This window comes from Triturus cristatus, chromosome 8 (assembly GCF_964204655.1).
Source record: "Triturus cristatus chromosome 8, aTriCri1.1, whole genome shotgun sequence".
Taxonomy (NCBI): domain Eukaryota; kingdom Metazoa; phylum Chordata; class Amphibia; order Caudata; family Salamandridae; genus Triturus; species Triturus cristatus.
In genome coordinates, this window is record NC_140591.1 from 306,402,060 (window position 1) to 306,427,058 (window position 24,999).

General features: G+C 46.6%; 1 protein-coding gene across 1 annotated transcript in view; it reads right to left on the minus strand.

Moving 5' to 3' along the window:
* Positions 1-24,999, minus strand: part of MICU2 (mitochondrial calcium uptake 2) — a 1,314,791-nt gene that overhangs the window by 426,665 nt on the left and 863,127 nt on the right. Inside the window, exon 3 of the mRNA XM_085621585.1 lies at positions 11,838-11,869. Coding sequence (XP_085477711.1) covers positions 11,838-11,869 — 32 coding nt within the window. The remainder of the gene's footprint in view (positions 1-11,837; positions 11,870-24,999) is intronic.

A 24,999-nucleotide genomic window follows, 5' to 3' on the forward strand; every position in this document is an offset into this window, starting at 1 on the left:
TGGCGTGAGCGTGATGTACACAGTGATTTTATGACTTGGTTTTATGAGCCAGTCGTCTAAGTATGGGAAGACGTGGATGTGCTGTCTTCTTAGGTGAGCCGCAACAACTGCCAGACACTTGGTGAATACTCTGGGTGCTGTGGTGACTCCGAATGGGAGTACCTTGAATTGGTAGTGTTGACCGTCCACTACAAACCTGAGATATTTCCTGTGAGAGGTGTGAATGGGAATATGAAAGTAGGCGTCCTTGAGATCTAGAGTGACAAGGAAGTTGCCTTGTGAGAGAAGAGGAAGGACCTGTTGAAGCGTGACCATGTGAAAATGGTCTGATTGAATGTACAGGTTTAGGGGTTTGAGGTCTAAGATAGGCCTCAGAGAGCCGTCCTTCTTTGGGATGAGGAAGTATAGGGAGTAAACTCCTGTATTTTGTTGAAGCAGGGGGACTGGTTCTATTGCATGTTTTTGTAGGAGGGAGATTACCTCCGGCTTTAGCAGCAATAAATGGTCTGGTGACATTGGGCGCTGCCTGGGTGGTATGTTTGGGAGGGTAGAGGTGAGTTCTAGACAATATCCTGATTGAATGATTTATCTCATCCACCTGTCTGTGGTGATGTTGTTCCAGACAGGTAGGAAATGTAGCAATCTTTCCTCGACTGGAGTGTAATGGTCCGGGGGGAGCGGAGGGAAGTCATTGGGTAGGGGTGGAGGCAGAGCGAGTATTATTGGTCTTGCCTCTACCTTTGTTATTATTGCCTCTGTAGCCTCCTCTTTGATAACCTCTGGTGAATGTGGTCTGGGTGGGAGTCTTATAGGACGTGGAGGGCTTGTCAGAGGAGTAGCCTCTGGAGGTGCCCTTGTAAGAGGAGCGATGAAAGGAACATCTGGAGCTTGCAATTGCAAGGCTCCCATTGATTTAGCTGTGTCGGTGTCTTTTTTCATCTTTTCTAGAGATGAATCCACAGCAGGCCCAAATAGATGTTACTGATCAAATAGCTGGTTAAGGATGGAAGTTTGTACTTCAGGTTTAAAACCTGAAATGCGTAGCCATGCATGTCTACGCAGGACGACACTTGTGTTGATGGCTCGTGAGGCGGTGTCTGCCACATCTAGAACGCAACGAGTGGAGGTGTTTCTGATGAGCTTACCCTCTTGCATGAGGTCATTGGCTTTGGTTTTGTATTTGTCAGGAAGGTGCTGCAACTGTGATGCTGTGCGTTTACCAGAGGTGTCCAAGGGTTAGGACTCCTTGTCGGGAGGTGGAGCGTCCCCTGACGTTTGTGAGTTAGCCCTCTTTCTGGCATTGGAGACCACTAAGGAATCCAATGGAATTTGGCCCTTAATGTATACGGGGTCTGCTGGGGCAGATTTGTATTTCTTCTCTATCCTGGGGTTAATATCCCTAGCCCTAACAGGCTCTTTGAACACCACAGGTGCATGTTTCATTATCCCTTTAACATAGGGAGAACGGAGGTGGACCTTTGTGAAGTATCAAAAGTGTCCATTTAGGAAATCTTCTTCCACAGGATCTGTATGTAAAGCAACCCCGTGGTATTGTGCAGCTCTATGAACGAGCTGGGTGAAACCTATGGTATCCTCTGGAGGGGAAGGTTTAGAGGGGTAGATGTAGTCTTGTGTTACATTAGGGACATCTGGTGTATTGTAATCGTCCCAGGGGTCTGGGGTATAAGGCGGACTAGGATCCCCTAATGGTTCATCATCTGCACCCTCCCCCGTGTCATCAGAGGTGTCATCATCATCATCCACTGGTGGAGGAGATGGTGGAGGAGAGTGGTGTGGTGGGTGAGGTGGAGGAGGAGGTGGAGAAGGGAGTCAGAGGAGATGTTGCAATGTCTCTCTTCTTAGGTGGAGATGGAGCCGGTAGAGGCGTGTCCATTGTTCTCTTCTTGGAACTGAGAGTCAATTGACCTGTTTTGGGGTCTTTTAGAAGAGTTTTTGGGGTGGGATCCGGTTTAAAAAGCTCTTCTTGTGGAGGCTGGTGTTTGGCGCCGACTTTTTCGGTTCCGAGGCCTTGCGTGGCACTGAATCTGGGGTGGATTTGTGCTCTTTTGGCTTTGAAGCATGAGATTTTTTTTGTCTCTGTAGGAGCCTGCGGAACCGGTTGTTTTTTTCGGTACTGATGGTTTTTTCGGTTCCGAAGGTTGAGAATGGGAACTTTTCGGTAGTGTCTTTTTACTCGGTTCCGACGACTTTTTCGGAGTCGAGGGGTCGGTGCCTGTTGGTTTCAGTGCCGAGCGTGTCGATGTTGAGGCAGTGGTCGGCACAGAGGTGGAGGAAGGTTTCTTTTTGGGTGCCAGGGTTTGGGTTTCGGCACTGTTGCCAGGCTGACTCGATCCAGAGTGGCCTGAAGGCTTAATTGTCGACTTCTTTGCCGGGCCGGAAGGCGGGGCGTGAGAAGTATTGTCTCAGTGTGCACCTGGACTCGAAGGTGAAGTTGTTACCGAAGCCTTTTTCAGTGGTGGGGTGAGGGCGTTGGGGGTCGACGTCACTACTTACGACCTGCTGCCCAGGAGTGATGTCCTCGACGTCGGAGTCATCGGCTTCGGAGGCGTTGACGGGGCCTTCTTCGACCCGCTCCTGTTCTGGTACATTGACACCCTCTTGGAAGATCTCGACGGGAATGGATGTCGACGAGCGAGCCATTGTTCTTCGAGCTCAACGATCCCGAATGGTTTTCTTGGAGTGGAAAGAGGCGCAAGCTGGACAGTCTCTGGCCTCGTGCTCCGGTGAAAGGCAAAGGTTACACACCTCATGAAGATCTGTGTGTGGGAATTTCGACCAACATTGAGGACACTTCTTAAAAGGAGTCCTTTCCATGAGCCAGATCTAATGGCCTAGGTAGGCCCGAAGGCCTTCGTCGACGACCGGAATCGAGAAGTTGAAGAGATGGACGACGACTAGGGATCGCAATCGAAACAATACCGGAGAAAGGTTGAAGGATTGCACGTCAAAAGTTGGATCGATAACAGCACCGAACTGGAGCGCGATAAACGCATCCGAGCCCGATGGCGGTAAAAAATAGTCTGGGGATGCCCATGCGCACTATGATCCAAAGGAGGAGTCACCTATCTCGTGACTTCCAAAGACTTTTCCAAGACAAAAACAAGTGCAAACATCCGGGCCCAACACCAGATGGCGCTCTATGCTCAGTGTGTGATCTGCAGCTCATATGCCGCAACATACCTATACCTATTTAATACGTAATCACTACGTATGCTCCTTGCAGTCATCTTCTGTGCTTACTGCTGGCCTCACTAGAAACATAGACACGGCAAGGTCTGTGGACTGCCAATGAAGGCCTGCTGGGCCGTACTATGAGTACCACGGATATAACAGAAATGCTGGTGAGCGTCTGATCAGAGGCTGTTCACAGTGATCTATACCTCGATAATCAACATCAAATTGGTCCTCCATAGCGTAAAATATCTCTCTTCAACAATGAATGGTACAAACAAACAGAACGGAAATGGGAACCTGCTTTGCCCCCAGCTATGTGAATTTGCATATGGGTTGGTGTGAGGAGGAGGTGATCCATGGACTGGACATAGAGAAATGGTCACAACTATGCACAACTCATGGAGTTAAACTCCGCGGAATACCACAGAGTTACATAAAATGTCGGTGAGATTCCACTGAGTCTTTTAGCATACCCACGCAAACTCTCTTGCAATGCTAAGTTCCAATACATTCAATGCAACCTGAACAGGACCTATCTCACTCCAGCGCACTTAAACAAGGCCTTCGGTTCCACCCCCAGCTGCCCTAGATGCAGCGCCCTGGATGCAGATATAGCCCACATGTTTTAGAGCTGCCAGATGGTTGCATCCCAGTGGTGGGAAGTTACCAATGCACTGACAAATTACGGAACCCAAGGACTATGCTCCATAGAGTGCAAAGTCCTAAGCTTTTTCAAGTGTAAAAAGACAAGGACAGCTACTAACCGCTTTATCAATCTGGCACTACTCATAGTATGGAGCTCCATCACCATGCATTGGAAGGCCAGCACACTACCAGATCTAAAGCACTGGTGGGAAGTGACTCTCAAGTGGCATAACGCTGAGCCTGTGGCTCTCAAACGAGAGGAGGCACATGGTCTACAAAGGGTCCCCATAGCAATGGAATGGGACACTCTGTTACAGGAGCTGCAAGAACTCAACGAGGACATACCACAATGAGAGAACTGGCTGACAGTTCGCAAGCTATCATGGTACTCTAACGTACGGAAGAGACAGCTAGACCACCTCCCCTTCTAATCAGAGCTCCCACTAGTTATATTAACAAATAAGCACATTAGCACTGCTCCACTGCGTTGAAATGTATCTTTAGAAAACATAGTTCACCCATAGAACTGGCGCACGTATATATTGCTCCTTTCTAATCTACATTGCAAATACCCCTGTTATGACCTAATGTTCTTATTGTCTATGTACCTGTTTGTAACTTAGAACCATGTACCCCTTTCAATAGGTTTGCTGTCATACGTTGACTAGTCCCTCTACAGGAACACTTACCATGATTTCGCATCTTGCATCCATATGTATATGACATGCTTTGGTGTTGCTATATTAAAAATCTATAAAATTGTTTAAAAAAAAAAAACATAACAGATTACGAAGGAGGTAACAACAGGCCACAAGGTCAGGGTTTGGTCATCGGCCATGATGGGAAGCTGAGTTGCGACGGTGAAGGGGTCCAGGTGAGGGTCGAAATTTCTGTATATGGAGGTGTTGTTACAGAAGATTTCTAAGCGCTTGCTTGTGAGGAGGAGATGTTGCTGGAGGCGGCAGGAGGTGCAGTGATAACTTTGATGATGGTGAAGATTTCCTTACTGCTGTTAGTGCTGGCAATGTGATCTGCAAGAGCTTTGTTCTTGGGCTTCTATATCTGCTGGGGGTAGAGCTTATGGCTGATGTGAAGATGTCTTTATCTGCAGTGTCTTGACTTGTTCTCCATTTGTGCTCCAGTTGCTTGAGTTCCTCTGTGAACCAGCTAGCTTGTGGTCAGGTTCTTGTCATTGGGCTGCGCTTAAGTTGGGCCTGGGTGTCGACGCATGCAGTGATCCAACTGTTGAGGTTCTTGATGGCTTTCTCTAAGTTGCTGGCATGTTCATGCCAGAACTAAGAGAGGAGGGAAGGCCACTCCTCTTCTGAGTTGCTTTTCCAACTGTGGCAGGCTATTACAGTAGTGGTAGGTGGGGTTGGGAATGCTGAAACTGACGAGTGTGTGGTCTGTACAGGTCATAGTTGCAGGCTTGTTGACTGTGCTGGTGCTGACTGAAGAGAAAATCGGGTCCAATTGGTGTCCGGGTGAGTGGTAATATGCTGGGTGAGGCAAGGTTCCTGGGGTTTTCTATAAGGGCCCTAGAGTGTGGTTCGGTACGGTCTTCTAAGTGAAAGTTAAGGTTTCTGATGAGGATGATGATGAAGCTGGCATTGATGAGGGATGCAATGAAGTCTGTGATGTCACTGGAGAAATCGGTGAAGATTCTGTATGTATATGAGAGTTCCACCCACAGAGAAGTTGGCTGTGATGCAACGCTTGAATGTGAGGTGTTCCATGTAGCTGGTGAGGGTGTCCATGTAGGGATTGCAGCTGATGGCATCTTTGACTATGATGGAGACTCCACCTCTGGGATTGTGCTGACGTGGTCTGCTGTACAGATGAATATTACCCACAGGGAAGGAATCACGTATCAGCATTATAAGAGCCTAGTGAGACATCATGTGGTTTGCATCCCACAAGCTGTCCAACACTAGTCCAATCGGGTAATTTAGGAACTTACCAATTAGACGGCTATCACAGACATTGGTGGAATGCTTATTAATTTGTCAGGAGAAAAAATCCTCGGTCGATTGACTCTTGCGGAGTTTGTTGCATGATGAACTACTCATTCTGCTGAAATTAAAATTTACTACATTGGACAATTGAATCGCACAATAAATACACTAGATTGAGGATGGGGTTACTTAAGTGGACTGAAATGAAAGATTTGCAATCATATGGAAGGGCATTTGGGTCGGTGCTTTGTATTCTTGTGTATTTTTTATCTCCATTGTACAAGAGGTGAAATAGTATACAAGGTGATTTCAACATGACTCAAAACATAGGGGTCTAGAGGTTCCAGGAACTTCAAGGCCTCTGCTCTTGACTGAGGATGAAGGGATGCGCTCTTCCTGTGTAAATACTACTAACCAAAGAGCATCCCTTCTGGAGTTCAAGCGCCTCTACAAGGAAGAAAGGGGGAAAATCTGGTACGTGCCACAACTATGCACCACTCCTACTGGAGTGGGGAAGGGGAAAACGCCTTTTTTGTATACAACCCTCACCACCGCTAATAGTGGCATGCTTCATCATTGTGTTCACCCCAACTACTAAAGGTCAAGATGGGCTCGACCATATCTCAGGAAGCATATATGAAGATAGTTAGACAGGGGGCGTAACTTTAAAAATAACATTCCACATCCACTCCCAAGGTTTCCCTTTATTAGTGAGGTGGATGGGGAGGTTAAAAATAAACACTATGTGGGGGTATTAGGATGTAATGGTCCTATAACCTTAAATCACCAACATGTTTCAGCCCTATACTCACGGCCTAAAAAGGTCCTGGACTTTCGTCAGGATGGGTTCGTAAATACGTTACTCCCCCAATGACGTGTTGGCATGTCTTTTTTGTGTGTGACAAGCAAAATATTCAAACCATGAACAGAACGTGTAAAACTTGCCACTCCGGGATATACCAGCGAATTAACATATACATGGCAAGAGGATGTTGGCCATCATATGATTCACCATCCATGACACACACTTATCCCCTCTTTGCGTGCACATTTGGCATGCTAGAGAATGGCCACACATTTTTGTTCCGAACAATTTAATAGGGAAAAACGAGCTTGGCAGCGCATACTGTGCAATTTCTAGGAAGCTAGGGTGCAGTTGATGCAGCATAACAACTTTGCTTGCTTCGTTGAACAACTTGTCCCATGAAGTATGTTGTGGTATTGGGAATGTGGAAGATTAAAGTAATTGTTTTTGTCTTTTTTAGTGTCTTAAGAGGAGTCATAGCAGCATTGATAATCTAAGTGCTTTTTTGCTTTTACATTTGGTCACGTACATCTCATAGACACACACACCCCCCTATGGATAAGATAAGTGCTTTTACACTTTGTTACGCACATCTCACAGATGTACATACCCATCCACTGATTTAGAACCACACTTCTTCCTTCTATGTAGGGCAAAGGGTTCCAGAAGAAAGGTTCTAGAAGGGTTTTGGACAGTCAACAGAGAGGGCGTCTCAGTGGTTGTCTGCTGCCCAGGCCTTAATTCAAGATATGGAGGACAGCTCTGAGGCAGAATCCGATAATGAGACAGCATTAGAGGGACAAGAAAACGGAGCAGAATCTGAAAGTGATTTTTCAGTCAGCGGAGCTCAATCAGATAATTTGTCTTCCAGTGATTCTGATGAACATGACCACCGCAGTCATAATGTCCCTTCACAAGCAAAATTTCTGAAGCAGAGAGACAGTAGCTTTAAACCAGCCCAGAGAGCAGGCATGTCCATTGGCAAGCACAGACCTAGTGCTCTCTTGGTAGCTTCCCAATGAGTGCAGCCCCAAATTACCCCGTTTACTGCAGACCATGGATGACAAGTCAATGCAGCAAATGTTTTGCCTATTGACTATGTCCATCTCTTTTTTTATGTTAATTTCCTTGGGGAAATTGTGCTCCAAACACATTTGCCTGTCGAACAGTTTGAGGGAGTTTGGAGGCATTCTTAGGCCTCAATCGAGGGCACACTAGTGGCCTCCTACTTCACTTGGTGAGATGAAGAAATTTCAGGGCCTTACAGTCAAAATGGGGATTGTGCACAAACCAAGCGCCCAGTCCTAGTGATCTACTCGCATGGTATAGATAACACAGAGCTTCACACTGGTCATGAGCAGAGATCTGTTTTAGATACTGAAGCATATGATGCATTTCAATTATACTTCTACTACATTGCCCCAAAAGCATCTAGACCGTGACACGTTGTTCAAAATCAGGGCTGTCGTGGAACATTTGTCTGCCAGGTTTCCAGAGATTTATACTCCTGGAAAGAATATAGCCATTGAGGAGCCCCTCATCCTGTACACAGGTTGGATGCTGTTCAGGCAGTACATACCAAGAAAAAGACCTAATTATGGCATCAACATATACATCCAGTGTGAGAGCTCTACTGGTTATGTACACAGCCTGGCATGGTATACAGGAAAGGACTCCACTCTAAATCCTGTAGGTTGCACTTCTACGCTAGGAGTCACAGAAAAGACTGTGCAGGAGCTTCTCCAATCACTGCTTCATAAAGGTTATAATCTTTATGTGAACAACTTCTATACAGGAGTAAACTACTAAGGAGCTGTTTAGCAAGCTGTCAAAAACTGGCACTGTGGTATGCGGTACAGTTCAATGTGGCTGCAAAGAAATCCTGCAGCAACTTCTTTGTAAGAAGCTCCAAACATCCTAGAGCACTGCATTGCATTAAAACTAATTGCTCACAGTCAAATTCTCTGATAGGTGGGATGTGTACGTGCTAACTACAATTTATGATGATAGCACTTCCCTTGTCACAGTCTGTGGTCATTTGCTCCAAGTTCACAAGCACACCGGTATACTGTATTAAAACAAGTACATAGGCAGAGTGGATAAAAATGACTAGGTACTTCAGCCATAGAAGGTGAGTCTTAAAACTCGCACTTGGTATAAGAAGCTGTTTACCGACTTGATCCAGCTGGCAACATACAATGTGTATGTTGTTTACCGTCAGGTCACCACAGGAAGACAGACGCCTTTCCTTGATTTTCCGTTGACTGTCACTGAAAGTCTTACTACTGAAGAAGCAGTAGTCTATACATCATTTGCTGTAGAGGGCGTGGTAAGACTGCAGGATCGGCACTTTACTGATCGCATTCTTACAGCAAGAAAGACTCGACCGCGTCGTCAATGCAGAGTCTGCTCTAAGCAAGAAAAGAGGCAGGAGACTCGTTATTGTCTCCCATGCCCATCTCAACCAGGCCTATGTTTTTCAACTTACTTTATGTTGCACCATACAAACGTGAAGTATTGGAAATTTTGACTGAAGTGGAGGTGTCCTAATATATAATTTTCAAAGGATGTGCATGGCTACATACCTTGCATGGGGGCCACTACATTATTAGGCAAGCAGCCTTTCAAATGGTTTAATTTAGTTGAGAAAATCTTGGACTTGCTTAGGGCCTGCTTGACAGCTTTATCTTCTGTCACAAAAAAGGTAGATGTACTAATTGCCGTATGACAAATGCCCTGGAGTCTCCACACTGCACATAATTGGAGATGGAACATAGCCCACATTGTGACAAGAGTACCCTGTGGAGCAAAAACAAAAGGCTTTAGTAGTTTTTGAAGTGCTCTTTAGGGAACTTAGGACAGTTTTCCTCAGCATGTTTATGTTAATTTCATTGATAGATATGTTCACTCAGGTCAGAGCATCTAGGCCTTGAGGATTCCTTGGACACTCCACACTTGCATCCACAACATGGATGGAGTTGGATTTAGCACAGCAAGTGTGCTAAAGATGCATAAAAGGCTCATCTTCTTGAGCTTCAGGTACATGCCACGGAAGGTGTTATTAAAGATCCACATGGCACGTATATGGGATCACTTGATACTTTGAAGGCAACAGAGACATGAGCAGGAAGGAAGACAGTCAAGGTAGTACAGAAACACAGACACTTCATCATCAAAAACACTCATCCATATCGGCGCTCCACTCACCCCGATACTCAATTACTCACTCACTCAACTAAAGAGATGACTGTAAACCAAACCAAACAGGACGCAGCAGCCATGCTAACCTTCAACCTCCCACTGCGCATACGCCCTGCACCTCAAAGGGCTTCACTGACTCCTCATCCTCAAGTGAGCTCTCTTCCAACTCCTCACACACACACACATTCCAAGCCTTACACAACACTTACCCAGCATACCTCAACTACGTCAGATTTCAGAACCCTTTTAGCCACTCCTGCTCAGCCGGACACCTACTAGTGCAAATACCATGCATACGTAGCACCAGAACAGGAAGTGGTGCCTTCTCCTTTTTGCTCCCTAAGCCTGAATGACCTACACCTACACATCTGCACCACTTCAAATTCTTGAATTCCGCAAGAAGTTGAAGACCTGACTGTTCAATTAGGTGAGTCCATGGATCAGCCTAAACTGCTCCTGTGTCTGCTGCAGGATACCCTCCTGGCTGATCGCATGCTTTTCACTCTGCATTTAACACTATTCATATCGGTCATATTTGTGACCTGCTTGCCATGTTCAACCTCCATCAGAACGTGGTAGATGTAAATGCATTACAGTCACAGAACTGCATAAAATGGTGGATGGGACGGACGCCACCTTGTCAATGAACAACCTGTGTGCTAAAAACTAACATTCATATTCGTTTGGATATGCTCTTTAGGTAATTTAAGATTGTCTTCCCCGGCATGTTTACCTTTGTTTTAAAGGTTGATATGCTCACTCAGTTTGAGAAATCTAGGCCTTGAGGCATTCTTGGATGCCCCCCACTCACATTCGAAAACTGAAAGGCATTGGATTTAGCAAAGCGAGTGTGCTAAAGACCCATAAAAAACAAGTCTTCCTCGGCCTCATGAGGCTCTCATAGGATCAGTTAGTAAAGGTTTACTTGGCACACGTTTCGTAAAGCTCACAACGTCGATGGAAACACAGAAATGAAAGATAGTAAAAATTACGCAAAGTTTATTTTCATTTGTGAAGCTTGTTGAGGCACCAACCGTCAACTGGTTTTGCCATATGTGTCTAAAGGTTTGCTTGCTGTGTGTTTGTGAGCAAGTTGGTTGATGACAGGGAGAGAGATGATTTGATTGGTGATTATTTTTCTCTCCCAGGAAAGTCTTTGGGCGGGGCCATCGTGGGGAGGGGGCAGTCACGGAGGAAGAGTGGTGGGCACTGAGATCGGTGCATTTGGCCGGCCGTCTCAGGCTGGCCAAAGTGTCACAGGCACTGAAGCTCTCTCCAACCCCAGCTGCATTGCTTGTTTGGAGAGAGCAGGCACAGGCTCCCAGTCTCCCTGGGAGAGGAGGCACAGGCTCCCAGTCTCCCTGGGAGCGCAAATCCTCGGCCCTCAGGCCATTCCTGACGCAGCTCTCATGAATAAGAGCAGCATCAGGATTGGCTGCAGGGTATTCTGGGAGTCTATGCTGGTGAGGAGGAAAAGAGCGGCAATGCAGCAGGACAGACAGGTACGTTATTTTTGTATTTGCCGTAATCGTAGCCCCCCTCTCCGCCACTCAGAGCGGACACCAGCCGCTACTGCGTTTCCAGCCCGGTTATATACAAAGGATCTAATTTATGAACCCAGTACAACTTTGTCTGTTGGTAAGGTACACCTCTTGAATATGCACAAAACTACTTCACAAACAGGTGTAAACTAACGATTTAGAAGGAGGAACAGGTCTAACTGTATGCTATTTCCAAAATTAAACAGAGTTTTCCTAGCCCCAGTGGCGCCCATTTTGTACACCCCAGGTACGCTCACATGTATGATTTGAAATTCAATTTACAACTACATAAATGATGCACCTGCATTTCACTTACGAAAATGTTAACACCACCAGGAAATCAGTGTATGTTATGCCAGAGTTCATTGCACCTTTCTAATGCCTTCATAGACCAGGCCCTAAATATATTCAAAAAGAAGTAAAGGCTAAGCAGCAAGAGGAATTCAACTTATTATGGAAAAAATAGCAGGACTGAACAAATGTATTTTTGCTTACCTTCTTTGTCAGATTCTTGGCCAGAACTTTACCTGCAAGAAAAAACAAGAAGCTTTAATTTAATAACGTACCTTAGATACTCTGCTGAGGTCAAGTGCAAGACATTCCCAACATCAAACAAAATATTTGTGTGACTGGCGGTTTAAGTCTAATTTTCATTTTCCACAAGAAAAGTAGAAACTAAAAATAACATCGTGAACAGCCTATAGACCGAGTCTGAGCGCAAGGAATGCACCAGGTGGAGTGTTACACGAGATGTTTATGTAGCCAATAATTGATATGATAAGGGATAATACAATTTTTGGTTGTCCTTTGAATGAATGGAGTCTTGTCTTGGTGCCAAACAGAGTCTTCATGAGGTGAACACACAGCAACCTAACAGAATGACCTGTGCATACTGTTCCACACAGATGGATTAGAAAATTCAGTCAGAATACCCAAGTCACACTATGAGTAATGTGAAGGAGGTTAACATAAATGTCCTCTGGTGGAACCAGGAGAGTGAAGTTTGAATTTCTTTCAGTCTGGCACTGGTAGCCGGGAAAAGTCTAGCCAACCTAAGGAAACATGGCCAAATTCCCCAAAATCAGCGTGCCTAGAACAACATGACAGCGCTGCTGAAATAAAGACATTTAGAAAGGCAATGTGTTTGTGCCCATGACCAGTAGGCGAAGGCAGATTAAAACATCTAACCTAACCTGAAAATACAAACTCAACTGACAGGCCATTCTAATTACTCAATGTGTGTTAGGATTGGCTGGAGACCGCTTTATAGGTCTACCAGACAACCACAAAAACATTAACACAGTAGTAGAGTGAGAGGATTAGGCTCCTCCCGTTTGTTTATCTTACATACATGCATTTTATTGGGAAGCAATTGTGTTAGCAAATCTCTGAAGTAGTTTCATTGCTCAGAACCAATGTAGAAATTGTTGGTGCAGTCTCAGTGCCAAATACAGAAGGCAGGAGCTTTGCATGGTGTAAAAACTCACCAAATTCAGGAGAAAGAGGTGAAATCTCTCACAAATGTAATCGCAAACGTGTTTTACATTGTTAACCTACCGATAAAAACAATGGAAATAGGTTTTGTGGTGACAACCGTTTGGCAAATACCATAAGTAGAGGTTTTATATTGTAAATTAATTGCAAACACCATAGGAAAGGGTTTTACACTGTTAAACACTGACACAACTTCAAACAGACCTCTAGTTCAGGAAGGGTTCGAGAAATCTGGCATTCATTGTGTACATTTACGACTTTATGTTTAATATTTAGTTGTATAGGAATTAAAGAACTTTTTCGTTTTAAAAGTAAAAGCATTAGCTGGACATTTCTTATTATGTGCTTTGCCGAGTTCTGAGTTTCTAACCCACACCACCTCCTTGAATAAACCTTGGACTTGTTATCGTGGGGGTAATGTGCCAAAAAGGTGTACCTAGTGGTCCCTTAGGGTCTATTGGTGAGGTGGCCTCCGAACACAAGAGTTAAAAGGCTCTAGCTGGCACAACTGGAGCCCAGTAACCCATATTTTCCATGGAACTCCCTAAATCCATTTCCCACATTCACTGCACTGTTCATTCTTCCAAAAGAAACCAACCATGCTACTTACTCCATCCCTTTAGGCGCCAACAGTTGCAGCACATGTTATTGCTGGAAAAACAAGCATTTGCAATGCAATTGGTCTCGCCTTTGGGACCTTATATGTATTTAGCTATGCAGCACATTATCCTGGGTGCTGAAACATCTACTGTTCTTTAACATGGAGGGAAAGTAAGCACCAAACTGCGTGACACACCAGATATGGGAACACATGGAGAGAAATATTGCCTTTCAGCGGGTAATTGTAAAGTCCAAAGCTGTTTTTAATATAAAATCGGGGCCTTCGGTGGTCATATCACTGAAAACACAAGAGTTGAAAAAAATATTATTGTCTACGGGTGCTCGTGGAAGACAATGTCTAGGAACTGGAATCTAGAGAATGCTAAAGTGATTCTGGTATTTTACTAACCTCTGGTGTTCGTTTTCTATCAATAAAGTTAAATAGAGGCAGTAGAACGGAAAAAAAAGTCCCTAAGCGGAAGCAGACAACTCCTAGGGCTGATCTCCAGAGCCCACAAAGTACGTTCACATATAAGTAATTACTAAAGTATATACAAAACATAATGAAACAGTAGCATATGAAGTGGGCTGATGTTGCAGTAAACAAATGGACAAGCCCCAGTAATGTGCTGTCTGTCTCTTCCCAGTGGTGATCGTATTATGTATTGTTTTGATCACTGGCGGAGTTGATAACCTTCTATTCTAATAGGCAATTACACTGGTGTATGTGCTCTAAGCTGTACTACACCAGTTTATCTACTGTATGGAGGTGTTCAGTGCATAAATAATTATGTGCTCTTCGGAACATGCGCAGTATAGTTGTCATGCATGGCGAAGAACCACCAGCTCTCATCAAGCTCACTATATTACACATGCACCCTACCTGTGAAGAGCATTTTACCATGTACGTGCACTGAGTGTGAATGGATGCAGTGAAGCTAAAGTGGCTTCGAAGTTGGTGCACAGGAACCTAGCACCCATTAGGGACCACAACTGTTAGAAACTCCTGCAGAGCTGTTCGTGTGTGGCTTGATGCAGAGACCTTGAGTGGAAGGCCTCAAATGAGGTGGTCTAAATACTTGCTTACTTGGGTACCTGGTGCTTTGTGACACGTGTAAATACAAATAGTTTAGAATATCATATGGGGGGGGGGGGGTCAGTGATCTTTGTGCTGAAGGAGGCTGCTGGAGGGGGGCAGTTTGCCAGCTGTCAATAGGCAAGGATTCTTGAAAGTAAATACATGGAGCGTATGGTTCATTAATGCCCCCACCCAATCTTGGATTCACTTATTAGGGAGAACAGTGCATCAAAACTCAAAAGGGGAGCAAGAGAGAACTCTGTTTAAAAACGACTGCAGCAGCATTATTTAAAGAGTAGGTATTGTCTCATTCATAATTAAATAAGTGCAGGACATGTCTTTAGCCTTGGCCTCAACAAAAACAAAAGGCGAACTATCATAGCCCTTATGGTGAAAAATAAAAACGCTATAAATACTGACAGCACTCACACCCTTCACAAAGTAGCAGTCAAGACCCTCCAGAAGAACTCTTTCTCCCCTCACAGAGCACCAGTCACTATCAGAAGCATTCTGACACCCTTCATAAAGTAGAGGTCACACACTAACGACCACACTTCCACCCACACCCATCAGAACAGCAGTCACACACTATTCGAAGCACTCATGTCCATGCCAAGAAAAGGAGCACTATCATGCCCAATCGCCAACAGTTCTCACATCCCTCAAAGAGCAGTAGGCCCACACTTTCAATCACACTCTCATATCACGCAAAGTCTCGAAGTCACACACTACCAGTAGCACACTCACATACCTATTCATTGATTAGCAAGTTTGTGTGTATGTGTTTTTATGGTGAGGCGAGTGGGTGAATGCAAGAATAAATCACATGGTGGATGAATAGATGAACGGGAGCAAGGATGAGTAATTGAATGCATGGAAGATGATTGACTAAGTCCATGCATCATTCAGGCTCCTTTAGTTATAACTACACAAAAAAGGAGAAGAAATGGACTGTATTTAATATGTAAGGATACACCCTCTATAGAACGTCATACAAAGTACCTGGCACGATTAGTAAGAAAATATGGAGAACCCTTCCCTAAGGGATGATACCCAATGCATTAAGACCAATTGCTTGGTTTCTTCTCTAAAAAGGGTTAAGACACTCATTAACCTAAGTAACATGATTTATCATAGGGTCAGCCCTCACCATGACGTAAAGCTACATCATATGGTGAAGTCCCCTTGGAGAGGAAGGAATAGTGCGCCTTGACAACATTCAAACCCCTGAAGGCCTAGCAGTTGTGTACTAAAAATGTGTAGGAAGGTGTCTTGTGAGAATTTTATTAACCACTCCTTAAGAAGTGATTAAAAACTTATGGCTAGTGAAGTGGGGAGAAACATGTTGATGCAAACTGGGGGTCTGCATTAAAGAGATCACCAACAGGTCCAGGGCATTCGTCATGACCAGGAGTCCTATCTGGGGCATATGTATATTCCATTCGGTCAGTCATGAAAGGCTACAGCTACACCTAGTTTGTTCGGTGAAGCCCATATTGGTCCTTTTTGACCCATGAAAGAGAAATCTGAAAAGGCACACACATCATTATTTATGGTATCATTCGTTATGTCCCTCATAATGACAGCTGGCATTTAGTTATCAATGCAACGTAAATTACGGTTTGTGAAAACACGTGGTTACTTAACACAGCAAGATGTTTCACACCCTGCATACATTCTACTCTCCACCATAAGGTGTAGCCGTCCACACATTCAATTTGTTTTAAATTATATTCAGTTATGCACATTATTCTGGGCCTAAATTAAGGCTACCGTGCCTTGACCCGCAATATTGTGAAACTGTAATATCAAAAATAGTTTCAGCATTTGAATCAAATTTAGAGAAGGTTTGCAAGAGTACATATCATAGCCTGACCACTAAGTGAGAGAGGCCTCCATTTTCTGTGGTTCAGGGAGTAGTAATAATGACCTATGTACTCACCGCTGTGGCATGGCTGCACCAAAATAGAATCAGTGGTCTACCAAATGCTAAGGAAGCCACTTGGTAGCTTATAATCTGTTTCTCTCCCCTATCAGCAGTGAGCGCGCACCGATGAATCTGTGGTTGGATAGAGTATCAACCAGAAGGAGAGTTACCAAAGGTAAGTAACTTGTTCTTCTAAGGGTTACTTCTAACCACAAGTTCCTCTCCTTAGAATGGATACCAAAGCAAAGGAGTTTGTGGAGTGGATTCAGACTAAAGTCTTGAAGACCTCAGTGGGCAGAGGGTCATTCACGCTGGACCTATCTGTCCAGACAGCTGTGCTTTGTGAACAGATGCACCAAAGCCCAAATCCGAGGATGGCGGATATCAAGGACAGGCACTTCTTGCACCAACAAAATGGCAGAAGACTTCGCCCTGGTAGACTGGGATCTTAGACCTTTGGTGGGCTCATTGCTGGCCAGTGCATTGCAAACCTTAAGGCAGGGGATTAGTCTCTTCAATAAGGTTTTCTTCTGCACAGCCATTCCTTCTGTGTTCTACAGAATCACATAAAAACCTGGTCATCCATATCATGATTCTGGGTATGATCTCTGTAAAACCTGAAATCCTTTTGGCATCCAACCTATAAAGCCTCTCCTCCTCTTTCGAGCAAAGAGGGGGAGCAAAGAACGTGGGCAGAGTGATGGATTTCTCAACGTGAAAGACTCACAACTTTTTTTAAGAAGGCCATTGAGTCCTCCGCACCAATTTGTCAGAGACAAAAGTTGGTATATGGCAGTTGCACTGAAAATTCCATAGTTCACTCATGCAATGACCTGACACAATCGCAATGATAAAAAACAGTCTTCAAGGTCAAGAGATGAAGCAAGCAGCTCTGCATTTGCTTGAGGAGTGTACATATGAGGAATGTCAAGATTAAGTTAAGTTTCCCACTGTGCTATCACAAACAGCTTTGGAGGAAAAATGTCAAATGTTTAATAAATCTCATCACAATAGGTGATTTGAACAAGGACGATTGGTCTGGCAAATATAGAAAGGCCAACAGGGCTGACAAATAACCTTTTAGAGTGCCCAGAGCAAAGCTTTATCTGACTAGAGACAATTTTTTTTAAAGAAAATCCAACAGCTTTGATTGCAAGGACACTGCAACAGATTTACAAATTTGTTACAAGTTTGTCTCCGCACCCGCCATAACTAGATTTTATGGAGGGATGACATCCATCACCTCACTGGGCAAATTGAATGCAGTCAATTGCCGCCACTCAATCTCCTTGCATGGAGGAGTAAGCTGTGTAGCTTCGGGTGGAGAACCCTGCCCTATTGTGAGACAGGATGTCCTCCTAAAGTAGCAGCCTGATCGGAGGACAGACACTTATGCTCAGGAGTTTTGGGTACCACGCCTAGTCTAATCTGTAGCCACCAGCATGACTAGTTGTTCTTGATCTTTTTCAGATCTCTGGGCAGGCAAGCAAGTGGTGGGAAGGCATACAGGAGTCCCTTGCTACATTCTAACTGGAATGCAGCTCCTAACAAGTGTTCTTACCGTGATCAAAGCCCTAAGGCACAGTGGAATGCAGATGCCAGTCATGATCTGCCAAGCAAAGACTTATGAATTAATCCATTATGGCATTCATGGACCCAAAAAGGTGCTGGGCAAGAAAAAAGATGGCATGCTGCTCCAGCCACGTTTAGAGATGGAAAGCCTCTTGGCACAGAACCCAGTAACCGACTCTGCCCTGCTTGTTGTAGTACCACATGGTGGCGGTCTTGTTTGTGAGGTTTTTAGGTCTCGCCTGACCCAGCGCATGCGCTGGTCTGGCGAGACTTATTGAGAGGGCTCCAAAAAGTGCTACCAGGCCAGCCTAGAGTTACAGTGCATGTGCGCGCGCGCTGCGCTTTACCGCGATTACTTTCACTTTCGTGGCCGCGCGGCCGCTTTGCATAGCCAATAGGTCTCGCTTTTGGGACCTTATAAGTATTTAGTTATGCAACTGTTGCATGGCTAAACACTTATAAGGTCCCAAAGGCGAGACTCTATTGGCTTTGCCAATGCTTGTTAAAATGGTTATCCACACATAGGAGAGAGCAAAAACTAATTGAAAAGAGCAATATATATTCAAATACATTTTATTAAATTTAATCTTAATATATATAGAAAGATATCTATGTACCCAAAGTCAACGACAAAAAAAACAATAGATCCTCGCCTTTTAAAAACATCTATATAACAAAGTGTCACACATTTAAAAGAAGAAAAACGACTTAAAGACAATAGGAGGGCAGAGGTCCAAGGCAAGGGGAGGACACTCTTCTCAGATTTCCCATATAATCTTTAAAATACAGGTTATGCCCCTATAGAGTTCCTGACTGTCGATATTTTGTTCCATACAGAGAGAATAATATCCTGCCTGGAAAGTCAAAAGACCTCCCCAAGAGTATGCCTACAAACCTATATCTGGCCTGGCTTTCCAGGCATAATTTTGGGAATATTTGTAAATACCACAAAGTCAGAGAAGTACATGTAGGCGGAGGCTGAGATCTCGCTGGTGCTTTTCTGACTTTAATGGTGAGTAGGCCCCAAAAGCTATCATGGTTGAAACCAGTTGAAATGTAATCACAAAAGATTATGGTTAAAGTGACAAATCACTCTACCAAATTACATGGACTAAAACATGCATCTCTGCTGCTCTCCGTAGTACAAAGTCTAATGGAAGGAGTAGAAGCATTTTATTTCCATCTTTATATTGCTACCTTAACACCATGGACATTATTTACGGGTCACAGTAGTTTTTATTACATTAATAGTGAATTCACTCTAGTTGTAATTTAAAAGTGGAGCAGCAAGATCTGGACCTACACTGGCATCGTAGACAAGAAAAATAAAATGGTTTTAATGTATGTTGTGTGCGTGCATGTGGGCGAGAGTGAGTAGTGTGTACATGTGTGAGCATATATATTTGTATATGGGATCATGGATATGTGTGTTTGTCAAAATGAGTGAGTAGGTATAAGTGAGTCAGAATAAGAGTGGGTGCGAATGAGCAATTCAGGGTGAGAGTGAGTGCACAAGAGTAAGTGAAAATTAATGAGTGCAAGTCAGTGTTAATGATAGAATTAGTGTGAATAAGTGAATGTAAGTGAGCATGTGTTGTTATGCTTGCAGATCTGCTGTTGGACCTGGCATGCATCTTGGATTATAGAAGCACCCTTGACAAAATGTTGCCACTGAAATACTGGAGGCAGTACTTGCATATGGGATACCCTTGGCAAAAAGCTACTGCTGGCACTCTAGGTAAATTATGGCATGGAGCACCCATGAAAAAATGCCAGCGCTGGCCTCCTGGAGGTAATTCTTGGCAAAGTTGGCACCTATGGCAAATTGTCTGTGATGGCACATTGGAGGAAATCCCTGGCATATGGGAAGACAACTGTGGCGGGGTCATCCATGGTAAAATATGGTTCTTGACATATTGAGTCTTACTTGAGGTGGCTTGGTGAGCAAAATAACTATGGATTAAACCCAGATCTGTGACTGGGGTGAATGTTTTGCCAATGTGCAACATTCCGTCCATCATCTTGTGTCTCATTGACATATTAGACATAACCTTTGGCATAAGGGACCTCCATAATGCAAGAGAAGCAGTTATTAGGAAAAATCTGGCACTGGCCTATTGTATGTAATGTTTGGGCAAAAGGGGTCATCATGGTAATTTTTGACATAAGGTGACACCCATCGGACATTTTAAAACAAAATTGGGGGGGCATGGCCAAGATTGCGGGCTGAACAGTCGCTTGTCGCAGAGGTTCCCCACTCCTGGCCCATTTCTCCCGCTAAATCTCAGCACCGAGCCTCTGTCGAGACTGGGAACATTGCGGAGCGACGAGGGGACGCGGGGTGCCAACCCACAGAACATACACTGTGAGGGCTTACTCCCGCTTGACGACATGTGCGGCTCGCGGTATACACACTGAGGCGGAGAGAAAATGGCACCCAAGCCAGACGACAGCTAGAGTGGCGGGCAGAGGAGCTCCGATAGTGAGATCAGCGACGCTACGGAGGCTGCCCGCTGAGCTGCAGTGAGTGCCCGGAACGGCAGCAGAGACGGGAGAAACCGGCACGGAGCACAGGGAGGCTTACGGTCTGGCAGGGGTGCACAACGTCCGAGAACACAGAGCGCAGCCGCCTCGGCTGAGCAGCACCTGTCCTCGATTCGGAGGTAGATTGGTACAGGGCCTCGGCAGCCGATGAGCCCCGGATGCACAGCAACTCGCGTGGCCCAGGTGAGGCGCATCGGAGGGGCGGCTCCAGAGCGGGTGTCCAAGATCTTTGGCTGGGTTCGGGGCTGTCATGAGGCCTGGTATGGGTGAGAGGCGCAACAAGAAAATGGCGTCTCGGCCAAAGTAACCACTGAGACGCCCGTTACTGTGCTTCCCAGCGGACTGCCTAAGAAGGGAGACGGGGCGCTCACATTCACTACTTCAGGGAGGGACTATTCCTACACAAGCGCCTCCAGACAAGCTTGATACGGAGAGGGGTCGCCTGCCTGCAAGATGGAACACGGGAGGCCAGGGGTGCCTGGGCATTGAGCGGAGAGCTGCCACAAACGTGAATTCAGAGGGGCGAGAGGGACCGGGGGAGATACAGACGGAGCAGCGTAGTGGACTTAGAAACACTGCCCCCGCTCATCTGGAAGCCAGTACTGGAGGACAATAATGAGGGTATAAGTGGCGGGCCCTGTGGGCCGACCTCGGGCGAGTCCTTAGAGAGTGGACCTGACACACAGGGAGCGGCAGCAGTGACACGAGGCGCGGCGGCCGCGAGGGAGACCGGCGCGCCACCAGAATCCAGTGCAGCATTGGTGGGGCCATCCGCGGGGGACAGCTTACGAAGGGCTGAACTGCCCCGCAACTTTTCCTCAACAAGCAGCTGCTGCTGGGCGCGATCGGCCCAAGTCGGGTGTGAGGTGAAGTCCTACCCATAGGTCGGCCATTGGGCTAGAGGTGAGAGGCCGAAGTGGAGACCACGGTGACGTGCCTTCCAGTGATGTCCAGGGGTTCATAGAGGCCGTGTGGGGAGCAACGAAACAGACACCCGGCCAGAGCATTGGTCTGGCGGAGAGGGGTAGAGTCGGCCACAACCGCCTGCTAGAGGGATCACGCAACAGTCAAGGGGGGCCCTGCACGGTGTGTAGCAGTGGGATAGCCACCTGAGACCCCAGAACACTGCAAAAGAGAGGGGGACATCCTCGGCAGCCAGAGAGCGTAGAGGGGACTACTGAATTGAACGCTGCATATGAAGGTGGGGAGGAGGTGACTCCGGGCAAAGGCTGTCTGCAGCCGGAAGATAAGGAGACAAATCCAACCCACAGCAAAGGGCAGTAGTGTTACTTAAGACGGCCCAGATCATGACGAACACCGGGGTTACCTCCCCCCCCCCACGAACGGCCCAGAGATGTTCTCGGTGAGGAAGAAAGGGGAAAGATCTCTGAAAGAGATGCTCATCAAAGGACCCCCTCCCGGGGACAAAGGCAGTGGGACGTCCCCTGGCCCGAAAGCTCCTACAGACCCGGAAGACGGAGAGGTTCCCATTACCCGCTCCATCCTCAAATCGCTCTTCAATGTTCTCAGGGAAGACACTTAAGAACGAGGTGACGAGCGAGGTCCGAGAGATCCGCCGCGATGGGGGAGCGAGTGGCAGCAATCGAAGAACGTGAAATAACCAAAGGAGAAGAGATCGAACAACTCCAACAAGAGGTGCTCCGCCTGCGATATCAGCATCTGGATTTGCAAGCACACGCGGAGGACCTCGAGAATCGTTCACGATGAAATAACGTTCATGTCAGGCGAGTCCCCTTGAAAACGGAGGGGTCGGATGTGACAAAATATCTTCAGGGGCTGTTCCGCAACATCTCAGGAAGCCACAGGATTTTGAAATCCGCATAGACCGAGCACACCTCGTAGGGCTGGCGAGACGGGCCCCTGCTCCTCCCCCAGACATCCTTGCCGGGCTTTCCTCTCAAAGAACGAATACTGCGGGAGGCTCGTTGAAACAACCTATAATACATCAAGGGCATTCCATAGCCCTATACCAGGACTTGGCCTCCATCACACTGCAAAAGAGGAAGGCTTTCCGAGAGGTGACCACTCATCTGAGAGAACAGGGGGTGGCGTACTCCTGGGGCCACCCCTTCCGTCTGATCTTTAAATTGAATGGAAAGCTCCACCAACCCCGATCTCTCCAAGAAACTTGTACGATTCTTGGTTCGGACCATCGAGCCACGGAAGAGTCACCCAGTCGTACACAGAACTGGCTGAGAAATGGTTGGCAAAAAGTGGGCCGCAGACATTCGCCCAAACCAGAAAGACGGCGACCTCAGACACCATGGCACAGGAAAGATTGGCAGCTCTTGCAACCGTCCAGAAAGAAACCGCTGCGACGGCCCACCCGTGACTATCAGAGGGTTTGATTAGCATTGATATTGCCATGGTCGGAGGGGGCCCGGGACACTTGGACCACATACTAACCCAGATTTTCTACTCCCCACATGCCCACTTCCTTGCGTGATGGGCACTGGACACTGATGGGACTCCGGGGTCTCCAAGTTGGGGTTAGGGAGGGCAGGGAGGGGGTCAGGGTGGAGGGGCAGGGGAGGGTTCGCTGTTGACAGGTTGGAGGGATGTTGGGGTTAGGGAGGGGGAGGATGGGGGAACCGGTGTGCTATACAGGGAGGGGGTCCACTTGGGGCACATGCTCACAAGCGAAGGGTGTCGAGAACATATGAAGCGGTCAGGTGGACAGGGGGTCTTCCCCATCAATTTTAGCAGTCTGATTTTGTAGTCAAATTAGGTCAAGGTTCACATTGCAAATTCTCACCCTTAATGTGAAGGGACTGAACAACCCCATTTAAAGGAGAGCCATTTTGTCCTATTTAGAGAACTCAGGGGCATCAGTCTGCCTACTACAGGAGACCCATCTTCTCCCCAAAGACTGGCACCGTATGTGATCCCCCAGCATTTCCCCATCAATTCTACTCTTCCACGTCAGATAAGAAGGCAGAGGTGGCCATTCTGATAGCTAAATCGTTCCACGGTGAGGTGGGAAGCAAAGTGACAGAAATAAAGGGCTGTTTAATGGCTTATACGATTTGGGGGGGGGGGGGGGGGTCGCCCCCTTGGTGGTGGGTTCTGTCTATGCTCCAAACTTGGGACAAGAACAATTTCTGAATGTGGCAATGTCAGAGGTCTTGTGTTCCCAAGAACAGAGAATGGTGGGGGGGGGACCTAAATTTGGTTATGGATGCAGAGATGGATCGGTCAGGGCAGCGCTATGGTCAAACAGGGGCCCTCTCCAAGACAGGGAGGGAGTGGCTAAGGGACAGGGGCTTGCTAGATTTGTGGAGGGTGGCTCACCCTCAAAGCATGCAATTTTCCTTCTACTCTCATGCGCATCATACCTACGCTAGGCTAGATCATTTTATAGGGTCCACAGAGGTAAACACGTTAGTAGACAGAGTGAACATCATCCCAGCAGCACTATCAGACCATGACGCAGTGATACTGACTCTCTCTATGCCTAAAATCCATAGACCTCCGGGGAGGTGGAGACTTAGAGAAGCTTTGCTTTCTAGAGCAGGGGTGCCTCAACAACTACGCAAATGCATCACTGACTATCTAGCGACAAACGACTCCACGGACATGCCTCTCTCGGCGCTCTGGGGGGCACTAATGGCCGTGGTGAGGGGCGAACTAATCGCTATCTTCGCAGCTGAAGCAAAGCAGCATAAGGAATAGAGGGAACTCCTTACCGCACGTGTGATGGAGTTGGAACGAATACATCAACGCATTTGCGCACCTCGGATATGGCGCCAACTAAAGGCAGCCAGGGCACAGCTGGCGACACTTGACTTAGATAGAGCCGAATATGCAGCCCTTCGGCTGAAGCACTCCTACTATGTGGAGGCGATAAAACAGGGCAACTTCTAGCTAGCAAACTTGGGGCCCGCGCCCAGCGAGCCAAAATACAGGCGCTTCAGACCGACAGAGGGGACACGGTTGAGGGAGATGAGGAGATTGCGGAGGTCCTTCGGCGCTTCTACTCCACACTCTACAGCAAAGCTGCGCAGTTGGGCGACGACAGGGAAACATACCTTCAGGGGGCCGCTACCTCGGTGTTAAACGCCTTGGGAGCCGAAGCACTGGACGCGCCCATTAAGCTTGAAGAAGTGATTGGTGCGATTTCTCGTCTTAAGCCACTGAAGTCACCGGGCCCTGATGGCTTTTCGGCGGGATTCTATAAGGCCTTATGCCCACTATTAACCCCGATTTTAATGTGGCTTTTTAACTCCTTCCGGGGGCCCGGAACCATCCCCCCGGATATGTTGGCTGCTGACATCATAGTCCTTCCTAAGTCGGGGAAGGACGTGACTCAGTGCAGTTCATATCGACCAATTTCCCTCCTCAACCTCGATCTAAAGTTGTTTACTGGGATCCTTGCGGCTTGACTGGGCCCGCGTCTACCCGAGATTATCGAACCGGATCAA